Consider the following 11,474-nt stretch of genomic DNA (forward strand, 5'->3'; position numbering starts at 1 on the left):
AGTTATTCAGATTTCCTGGTTCCACTCAAAACCTCCTGTAATGCCTGTGGGCACCAGCAACGGGCAAAAGCTGGGAACCAAAGCACACTCGAACACTGGCAGGTATTTTCCAAGCTATTTTCCTCATCAGCCAGGTTCTGACACCGTACCAGCTGTGAGTGAGATCGAGAGCAAACTCACGTCATCTCACATGGCTGTAGGAAGCAGCAACTTCAGATGTTCCAGTAACTGAAAGACCCATAACAAGGTGCAACTTTTTGGAGATGTGGAGGCATGAACCAGAGCTCCTGTCAGATAACGCAGTAGTGCAGCAGTCCATCCCTGTGAGTGACATAAAGCACATGGAAAGACAAGGAAAATCCAGCAAACACCAATAGGTTTCTGTACCATTAAGAAATTGTAATTTGGTGTGTGTGTGTGTGTAATGTTTTTGGTCTTTTTCATGCATTTCATACACCAGAATTGAGTGATAAATGTTCCTGCTTGGGACACAAACATGTATGATAGAAACAGTGGCTCCTTTGTTTGAAAACAAAGGAAAACATATTTTTTAGGGAAAACAGCAAGGACTCTGGGCTAACCAGGGCTGGCTGTGCTCAGATGCAGGGGGCGATGGCCTCAGCGCCTGGCTCCTGCTCTGGTCTTGCCTGGGTGGAGAGAAAGCCTGTGCCACAGGGGGAGGTGTGAGGGAGCGTGCAGAGATGCTCTGCCCCAGCACCTTGTGTCAGGGGCACAGAGGGAAGCAGAGGATGGAAGAGGCATGTTGTCGAGTAGGTGATTGCAAAGCCTGGGCTTGCGGCTAGAAGTGTAACTGTGTTCAAAAGCAGGGTGAAAGGCTTTCACCCTGGCTTTTGAACAGTTAAACTTCTCAGCTGGATTGTGTTTCATTCCTTCACAAGGCTGTATGGTAGGTTGGGCAACTCAAGGGATCTGCCTGCTCTGATAGTTGTCCACTTGAGGGGTCTAGGATTGATTATAACTCAAATGATGCTGCAATGAAGAAATGTTTTTGATCTTTTGCCTTGTGTGTCACACCAACCCACTGCTGGAAGCGTGCATCACATTCAGCTAATGTATCTGAGGTACCTGCTGGAGGAGCTGTGTTTCCATGTTATGTGTCATACCTTGAACCACTGTGCTCTTCTAACACAGATATTAGCATATTTGTCTTTTTTCATGCTTTTTATCTTCCACCACTTGTATTATTATGCCAACAAAGTAGAATATTAAAAAAAAGTAGGGGAATCTGCTGGAAAACCCCCTTCACTATCGGGCTGTGCTGTATATTGCTGTGTGGATGTTGCACAGAGACCACACCATTGCTTCACCTCCCACTGCTTTCTGTCATTTGTAGCAGACAGAGCTGACACGAGCAGCCCTGCCTCCGCTGAACCGGTTGCCACATCTACTGTCAGTGCTGAGCCAGTGCTTACGGCTCTCCAGGTGCCCCAGCAGCAGTTGGATTATTTCCACGCCGAGTTGCTGCCCTCAATAACTGAAACTGCCCCTGGGGGAATGTTTTCCCCAGGAGAGCTTTCTGTAGTCAGAGGCAAAGAGTTTAAACATCGAGAGGGCAGTGAAAGGCGTTTTCCGCTAAGGTTGGTTTCCCACCCAGGGGAGCTCTGTGCAGCACTCCTGAGCAAAACACAGCCGCTCCGGAGCTGCTCTGGGAGCTGCTGCTCTGGGTCCCAGGGAGATGTTCACTCGATGAGGACCAGGCAGAGGGGAGACACAGTGTCCCCCAAACAAGGCAGCCCAGCAGGGGTTCGGGTGAGCCTCAGATGTGCTCATCCGTGCAGAGCTGAACTGTGAGCCCTCCAAGTTGCATGTCTCTGTCAGGAAGCAGCAAGAAGGAGAAAACACATATTTTTGTTTCCCCTCGTCCTTTTTTCTTTTCAAATGACTACCACAAAAGGTATCTGAAGAACTTAGGAGCAGCTGCACTGTCAGAAATTATTTTTACCTCATGAAAAAAAATTATCCCTTTAAAATGAGAGTGGCAGAATGGAGATTAGAGCTTCTAGTGCTTCGCTGGGTGTTACTTAGTACCTGTGGATCATTACATTGATAAAAATATGTACAGACCCACTTTTCAGGTTTGAAAGTGTTTTTTCCTTTTGTTTGCTTAGCTAAATAAAGAGGTTTTGTTTGACCTGTGATTTTGAATCCAGCTGGCTTTTTAATATCCAGTGACTCATACAAAGCAGCCTGCAGAGTCGGTCTCATTTCCACCACCACGCAGCTGACTTCGGCAGCAGCCCCATAGAAAAGCGAGTGCTGTGGGGGGCTTTCTGCCCAGCTCCCCACCAGCCTTCCTCACCAGAGCTGGGCTCCTCCTGTAATTGTCCCCGCTGGAATGAGGGGGCTGATCATGGAGAGTGGTACATCACGCAAACCAGGTTGCCAGGACCTGGCCTTTCGAGGCACTGCAAGTCCCATACAGTTTTCAAGGTTAGTGATAAACCATCGGTCTCTAACGAACACTGGAGCTAAGGCCGAGGACCTCCTGCCTCAAAACGGTGACTTTTTGTGATGAGGGGCTGTTATTACCTTGGCTGAGGTGCAGCAGGGCATCACCGGTTTCAGCTGGAGCAGGCTGAGAGCTCTTCAGACCAAGACTGAAATTATTTTATCTACTTCAAAATAAGCTCAAGATTTTTTAAGAGTGGTAAAACAGGAAATGTCATTTCCATTTTCAGTGAAGGCTACATATAATATACCATTAGCACCGGGCCTGATCCTTGCACCTAAACCAATGTGTGTTTTCTCCTCTCACAGACTGCACCAGAACGTAAAAACCATTGAGTGCACGGGCCCTCAGGGAGAAGGAAAGATGCATGCTCACCAGTGGCAATGGCAATTTCTATTGCAGTTCTGCAGTCTCCATGCTGGCAAAATTGCCTGATGACATTTGGAAATACAAGATCAGACATGGTACATGGTTGTCCCCCTAGCTGGCTCCCTGTCGGGGCTGCGTGGTGGTCACGGTGATGCACTGCTCAGAGACCGGCAATGGGGGCTGCAGGAGTTTTTGTCCTCCTCAGATCATTTCATGACCAAGGTAGAAGTGCTATTGTCTGACAACAGGAGGAGTTTGTGGGTCCAGGTACTGCCAATGTAACACCGTTTTCTCAAAGAAATGGCTGCTGTTTTGGTAAGAATCTGAGCAAGGAAAATACAGGCATCATGCTATACAGAATTCCTGGACTTCCTCCATCAGGAATTGCAGCTTTTCTTCTAAAGTGAGATGTTATTTGGGGACACAAGAGATTATTTAGCCTGCTTTATGTTATTCTGCTCAGGTATCCCTGCAGATCAGGACTCTGAAAACGAAAGGCTATGTTTTACTGCAAGTGGGTTGCCGTCAACCCCACTCTCAGGGCTAACCAAAACCCGTTGAAATACCCTCTACTCTTTTGCCTTAGTCTTTCCCAGAAATTATGAGTCAGTAAAAGCTTTCTGAATGCGGTATATAGAAAAAAACCCACACACATTTGTATTGTCCCAACAAAATGAATGGCTAAGATCACTGTAACCCACATTTGCTTCCTAGAAGAGGGGAATAATGCTTGGGAAAATACCTTAAAAGCATCACGCTTTTAAAAGGAGGGATCCAGCTTTATTTTGTAGGTACAGTAAATCATTGGGGAAAATACTAAACTGAAAATACTGTCATATAGTGAAAAAATGAAACAAAGCAAGTAACATGCTGGTCTAAAAATGAAAAAGTAACTCACCTAAGTCCTGGATTGAGTGGTTTATTACTAAAGTAGGATTCTCTCCATCTAAGTTTTCTATATCTGATTTTTATACAAGTTGTTACTGCTTAATGGATTTATGGTGAAAATCCGTGATGCACAGTTCCTGACAGAGTTAATGGAGGGATGTGACATCAGGGGTGGTCTCTAGCAGATTCTGTCTCCCTAACTTCAGGATTTAAAAGTACACATAAGAAATTTCTCCTAGGGGCTTTTAGAGCCTGCACAGGGCTCCCAGGAGCCTTCTCAGGTCCTACTCAGCATCTCACACCTGGGTGCAGGTTCAGCGCTGGGCTGTGAGGACCCGCATCCCGGTGTGGAGTGCTGCCTGTGGGGAACACTCGGTAAGGGAACCGATGGCAACCCTGTCCTGTGGTTTTACTGTGGTCCACACAGGAATAACAAAGATTTATGAGACTAAAGCCTAGCAGATGGCTGGTTTTCTAGTTTTACCAGAAAGTTTTGCCAGATTTCACCAGTCCTGGGCACTCACTGGTCTTTTCTCTCAGCAGTTGCTACTGTGGGTGATGCAGCATCTTTGGCTGAGTCTGTGCAGGTTCCTAGAGCAGGGCCAGCACGCTGCAGCCAGTGGTTTGGTCCCTGGCTTTACAGGGGGAAAGGAGCATAGGCAGGCTCTGTGCCACCCAGAGCAGGGCTAGCGGGCAGGCCTTGCCCTCTTTTACTTACTAGCTTAGACATAGCATACGACATGAGGGCTTAAAAGAGGGGCCAGAGTGAAATTATTTCTCACTAGCAAATTTACAGTTCTTAGTCCCAGCAGCATTTTGACCTATCATAAAATCTGATTTAAACGATATCTGTAAGATCATTGCAGCAGTGCCCTGGTGAACTGCATGCCTGAAGGTATTAATCAGTTGCAATGTCACATTTGTGATTATTAGAATTGATAAAAAGAACGAAGTTAGTGGAGTCTGCAATACAGGGTGGGTTGTGGTTTTTTTGTTTGTTTGGTCTTTTGTGGTTTTTTTCTTTTTTTAAAAATGAAGTATCTTTGTATTATCAGTGAAATTATACTGGTTTTCATAACACTTGCACTCACACAGATACAGCATTACTGACCCACAGCCTTACTGAGGCTTGTTGGATCCCTGTGGCCCCAGCTGCTCCAGCAAGCAAATGCTTGATGCATTGCCCAGTCATACATAAGCTGGGAAACACATTAGTTCCAACTTTTTATATGGTACTATGCACATAAAAGTAATTTGGTTTAGCCCTTAAATACAAATTGTGATCGTGATATACTATAAAGTAACCAGGATGTAAATGTGGCATAACTATAAATAAATAAGCAGCAACACTGCTTCTGAAATCTGCTGCACATGTTATTGCCCTAAATAAATCAGTCGCCAGTGAATGGGAGCCTGAGTGAAGAAATGTTTCTGAACTCTAAACGACATTGACCTCTGATGGGCTCTTTGAAGCCACTAAGCCGTGGGATTATCAGAAAACTGCATACTGCTCTGAGACAGGCAGACAGCAAGATGCACTTAAATGATTTTTCTGCAGCACACAGTCCAAAAAAAGGAGGAGGACAAACAATTCAGGTTCCCCTCAGAACTGCAGTTGATAAGGACAGTCAATTTATTGTGGCATTTTACAGGCTTTTAGGAAAGAAGACTGTGACTTTTTTCCTTTTACCTTTTCCCCCCCCTCCAGTGTTAGACTCAAAGAGGAAAACAGAGCCTAGCCTAGAGTCCAGTTTTCCCCCACACCTTGATAACTTTTTAATGGAGCATTATCCTAAAGGGCTGGCTAACTTATAACTTGAGGATGAAAGCTACCGGAAACCTGGCAAATGACTGTAATTAGCAGCCTTTTTGACTGGGATTTCTATTTCTTTCATTGCTGGAGAATAAAAAGAAGTTTTCACTCTTCATTACTCTCCCTTTGTCAGACAACAGAAGAGAACAAAACAAGCAAGCAGGAAGGTGCCTTTCTTGGTGCAGTATTTCATCGCCATAGTAAATGATGATCTGTTTAGGCAGAATTACATGGGGAGCTTTCAAAAGTAAGCAGAGACTTTGCTCAACTGGCAAATTTGCCAGCTCTCTTATTTCCAAAAGCATCTAAACACACAAAGTTATGATACATCTTATGCATTTTTATTTGTATACAAAATGTTATAATTTATCAATATTGTGCAGCAAAGTATAGATACACGCATACAAACATACCCACCCCCACCCCCCACCCCCCCATACACACGTACAAATACAACACAAACACTCCTTTCTTTCTCTTCTGCCCTTCCGAAAGGCAACACTGTTTTGGCAGGTCAGCAGCTAGAAATAAGGTGCTATAATTAAGCAGTATCGGAATGTCTTCACTTTACAAATGTGATGTGCAAATTTATGTACAACTACTTCCCCCACCCCACCCCCCACGCCCCGGAACCCAAAATTCCATACCTTGAACCACTCTCAGATACACACATGTATAAAGTGCTAATACTTAAGCATGTTTCCAACGACTTCACGACGTAGTTTGAAGTTTAGAACAGGCACTGTAAGAGTTCACTGGGTAGATTGTCACTCGGTGCGGTACGACAGAGAGAAAAGTCACTCAGACGTCACTGGGGGACCGGGAGCGAAAGGACACTTTAGCCTGAAAGCAGGTGCAGAAGAGCACCCACATGGACCTCTGGATTTCCTGGTTTCTGTAGGCATAAATGATGGGGTTGATCATGGAGTTGTAGGTAGCAGGTAGAAGCGTGGCATACGTGTACACGGAAGGGTAGTCGGGGTTGCCCACTACACAGTAGATGGCAAACGGCAGCCAGCTGGCTCCGAACGTCCCGAGGATTATAGCGAGGGTAGAGACTCCTTTTTTGGTGGCGACATAGTGCGAAGCAGTCAGAAAGTGCTGCTGGAGAGCAATCTGGTGGGCATGCCTGCAAACGATCTTGCAGATCTCGATGTAGAGATGGAGCATGATGAGGAAAATGAGAAAGAAAGAGGCGGACAGCAGCGTCACGTTGCTCTTGGTCAAGGGTCTGACGACGCTGCAGGCGGCGCGGTCATGGAGGCAGTTCCAGCCCAGGACCGGCAGCAGCCCCAGGCAGAGGGAGACCCCCCAGGCTCCCGCCAGCATGGTGTGGATGCACAGCACCGTCCTCTCCGAGTAGTAGGTGAGGGCGTTGTAGAGGGAGAGGTAGCGGTCGACCGTGATGGCCAGCAAGCTACTCACGGAGGCAGCGAAGGAGGCGACGAGGAAGCCCACCGTCAGCAGGCTGACCGTCTCGGAGCGGATCACGTACTGGAAAACGAAGTTGAGGATGAGGCCGAGGCCGGCCAGGAGGTCAGCCGTGGCCAGGCTGCCCACCAGCACGAACATGGGGGTGCGCAGGGCGGGCGAGTAGCAGATGATGGCCACCACCAGGGCGTTCTCGCAGGCGATGGCGGTGCCGGAGACGCAGAGCATCACGTCCCAGGGGTTGAGGGCGGCGGGCGCGGGGGGCCGCGACGACAGCTCCAGCGAGGCGTTGCCGCCGCCGCCGCCGGCCGGCAGCCGCGGGGCTGCAGCTCCGCTTTCGTTCAGAGCGGCCGCTGCCTCCATCGCCGCCCGGGCTGTGCGGGGGCAGAGGCGGGTAGCGGGGGCGGCGGGGCGGCGGGGCGGAGGGGCGCGCATGCCGGGCGGCGGCGCCGCGCCCGCCCTGTCTGTGGTGCTGAACCCGGGGAAGTTTCGCGCCGGCCGGGCCGCCCCCCGGGCCCGCCCCGCCCCCGGCCTCGCCCCGGGCCCGCCCCGCCCCGCCCCGCCCCGCCCGCTGCCCGGCGCGGCTTCCGCGGGAGAGGGCGGCCTCTGGGGGCGGGGCCGCGCGGCCCTGACGTCAGCGGCGAGGGGGGGGTCGAGCGGGTGGGGGCAGCCGAGGCCGGGGCGCGGTGGGGCGCGCTGGGTCGCTCCCGCGGAGGCAGGAGGGTCCCCGCCGGCCAGCCGTTCCCCGACGTCGGCCGCGGGGCAAGCCCGGGGCGCAGCACGGCCCCGGTGCCGGAGACTTTGCTCGGGGGCGCGGGCGGCGGAGGGGGGAGCGAAGGGCCCTGGCAGGGGCTGGCCGGGGGAGCGCTGGGTCGCCCCTCGCCCGCTGCTGCTGTTTCTCCCGCCGTGCAGCCCGTGCCCCGCTTGGAGTGCGCGCCGGGCAGGGTCTGTGCGCGCCCCGGGCCCGCCGCCCCGGCTCGGCTGCCGGGCCCCGAGCACATGTGCTGCCGAACGGGCCGTGCGGCGCCGCGAGGGAGCCCGCCGCACCCCCGCCGTCCCGCACGGGGCTCCAGGGTCAACCACCCGCCCACCAGCGAGAGCCCCCGTGCGCCTTCCTGAGCCCCCCCGGGCGAGGAGGTCGAAGCAGCGAAGACCCAAGCGCGCAGGCGAGCACGCCCAGCTCCCGCCTCGGCTCAGGCGGCGCAGCGCGCCCGCAGCCGCCGTGATGCCTCCCCGGAGCCCGGGACGCGGGGCGCGAAGGGCAGCCCTCTCGTGCCCGTCGCTACCGAACCCCCTATCAGGCAGCCGTGGGCAGCAGGTAGTTCCCATCCGCAGCGACGTGCCTTCCCCCCGCAAGGGGACAAGCCAAAAACCGACGTAGGGCGAAGCGGCCGGGATGTGCTGCTGCAGAGCTGCCTGGTGGGCACGCCTGCCCTCCTGCCCGTGCTGCCCCGGCTGGGAGAGCGCGCTGGTTCTCCAACTGCTGACCTAAAGAATATGGAAATAAAATGACCTCTTGGTTATGGGAGCAGCATGCAAACCATGTAGACACAATTTTGAAAAATCCATTAGAAGAGAATACGCTTACTGTCTTGGACAGTCCGAATGAAGAAGGCACCAGGCCTGCCACAGTAAAAGGCAGGCGCATGCGAAGGGAATTAGAGGGACATCATTTCTTACATCCACCGCCATCCACACCCTCCCGCAGGCTAAGCACTGCTGCCAAGACAAGTTGCGAACACTTTGTAAACGACCGAAGCCATTGCTTTCCGGGATTTCTGACACATGAATCTCAGAATGGTTTAATCTGCAAGGGACTGGTGGAGGTCAGGTCTGGGGCACCTGTCTGGTCCTGCCGCCTGCCTGGAGCAGGGACAGTGTCAGCCCTGTGAAGGTTTTCATCAGGGTCTTGTGCAGCCCAGAGTGAATACCTCTGAGGAAGGAGATTGTACAGCCTCTCCGGGCAACCTGTGCCTGTCCTTCACCCCCAACTGTACAGATTTTCTCTTTTAGCTAGTTGGACCTCCCTTCACTGCAACTTGTGCCCACAGCCCCTTGTCCTGTGTGGTGTCCCACTGCCCATATATTGTCCCATGCCTATCTAGGCATTACAACATTTGTAATTGCAGCAAAACTGGCTGCAAAAAGGTTTAAGAAGGGTTTGCAAATCTACATGGCTCAAGCATTTGGTCATGTACCCCCACTATAGTTCAGAAAATGCGGCATTCTCTTACTCCCTTTGCCAAGCGGAACAGGTTGGGTACGGTTAAAACTAGCTTGGATTAAGGCTGAGACCACAAGAATCCCAATGCAGAAATGGATGCTACAGAGCAAGGCAAAAGAAGGTAAGGTCATATCCCAGGTAAAGTAAAATTTTGGACTTGCCCAGAGGAAATCCTCCAATCTAGCCCCCAAACAGAGCCGGCTTATTTCAACATCAATTAAAATGGCTGTGACAGAATAAATTATTTTTCAAAATGGATAAAATTGGTGCCATTCAAACCTAGCAAGTTGTGTTCACAAACATGAACCAGCTGGGCTCCTCAATGAAACTGTAAGACCTGCGGTATTTTTGTGGCATCTATAAAACACAGAGAGAAACATGTCATTTATTTGCTTTTCAGTAATGAAATGTGGTGGGGAAGGTCTCGGCTGAGGGTGATTTGTCACATCATTGAGCAGCCTATTGCCTCTGGGAAACAAGTATATGGCAGGTCTTTTCTGTAATAGCATATGTACCGTAAGGCAGTGTATGCTTTTTATATTCTGCATATACATAATTTTAAACCTCTATGTTCTCAAATACTTTTTCCTTAACTGAAAACCTTGAGAGCCCATGCTATCAAGGCAAAATTAATTTTATGTGTGGTGAAACCTTGTGAGAGCATTAGGATCTCAGAGTAAGATGCAGAAAGAGTCTTTAATCTTTGAGCCAGTCCAGTCTCATACCCCTTCTCTGTTGTCACATATTTCACTCAGTGAAAGAACTACTGAAGCATTGTGTCTCTGAAAGGGAGATGCATGTGTACAGCTTGACTTTGCTCCTTTCTGTCAGGTGTTTTCTGAGTTCTTTGGGCTCTTTAGTCCCTGCATTTCTCCAGACTTTTACCCTCTCAAGAGAGGGATGCTCTTACAGTCCATGCCAGGTTCTTACTGAGCTCAACGAGCAGTGCTGTGCATCTCCCTCATCTCCCTCAAATTGCTGAGTATCAATTGGCAGGGTTAGTGGCAACTCCACACTTACTAAAATGGTTACTGGGAACCATTTGTATTTCCAGAGCTATTGTTATAGGCCTTTTATCTTCTTAGTACAGCTTCTTGCATCACTCATTCCAATAAAAGGTGAGCCATCTGGTTGGTTCTTGATTTTAACTAGTTGTGGGGAAAAAAGGATTCAAAGAGTTGATAAAGCTGGCATCTAACAGCCACCCTCATTTGCCACAGGTCCATAAGGAGCAGCGGAGACAGAAGTCTGGCCAGACATCCTGCACGGTCATCAAGATGTTTTCATCTTGGCTTCCTAGCTGAGACTGATCCGCAGATCTCATGGGAGAATATAAAAATAAAAAGCTATGTTTCAGCAGTGCATACCTAAGCACAGCGTATGATATAACTCAGTAATTATCTTAGCAAATTTCTGAAAATTAAACAGCAACAAAATTAAAAAGTTGCCGAAATAAACAGTCTAAAAACTCTGCTTGACTTCTCCATCTGTTCTGAGAGCTGAGCAATATTGTAAGGTAATTTTAATATGTGATTACTTAATTTCAGTTAACTATGGATTGTTTTGATAGTTGCTATTCTTTAATGATTAATAAGAAGGCTGAGTCAAGGTTAAGTATTATTAAATGTGCTTTACATTGTATGGGTTGGAACCAAAAAAATAATAAGCACTTCAAAATTTATCTTTCCAATAACATGCAGAAAATATTGAAGAGTCATTTTTCTTCTGGCAACATAAAAAAGCCTTAAAATAAAGGCGAGAGGAGGGGGCTAACGCAGATGGTGAGCTAACCAGCGCTGACATTTCAGAGATTTCTACGCAGCTGGCATGAAAAGATGTTTTAAACAGTAATCCATTTAGGCACCTTTCAAGTTTGTCATTTTCCTGACTTGGTGAACTCAGCCTCATCAGCTGGTGTCACCAATGACTAGGTCCTCCTTAATAATACCCCCTGGCTGATCCTTCAGATTTAGACAGGTGTCTACCTGCAAACATTCTGAATTGCAAAACCTACTGATGATATAAACCACAGAGCACTTCAGGCACCATTTAAAATTTCAGTTGCATCCTATACAGTCCCATTTCTCCATCACACATCGTGTTTCCCACATGGTCCTTGACTGTGCTTCTTAATGAAGCACTCACGGTACCATCAGTCCCCTTTGATGAGTCTGGAGCTGCTTGCCTGCTCTGTCCCTCATGCAGATACAGTCCAGAAAACAGCCTGCATGTCTGTAAAATCTATTTTACTTGCACAGTAAGGCTGTATGGGACTGCAA

General features: G+C 49.3%; 1 protein-coding gene across 1 annotated transcript; it reads right to left on the reverse strand.

Annotated features, from left to right (window-relative positions):
* Nucleotides 1-6,180: 6,180 nt before the first annotated feature.
* Nucleotides 6,181-7,387, reverse strand: GPR6 (G protein-coupled receptor 6). The gene has a single exon (XM_040598951.1). The coding sequence runs from the start codon at nt 7,332-7,334 to the stop codon at nt 6,342-6,344; it is 993 nt and encodes a 330-aa protein (XP_040454885.1). The 5' UTR covers nt 7,335-7,387; the 3' UTR covers nt 6,181-6,341.
* Nucleotides 7,388-11,474: the final 4,087 nt, after the last annotated feature.

The sequence above is a fragment of the Falco naumanni genome, chromosome 6, assembly GCF_017639655.2.
Source record: "Falco naumanni isolate bFalNau1 chromosome 6, bFalNau1.pat, whole genome shotgun sequence".
Lineage (NCBI taxonomy): Eukaryota > Metazoa > Chordata > Aves > Falconiformes > Falconidae > Falco > Falco naumanni.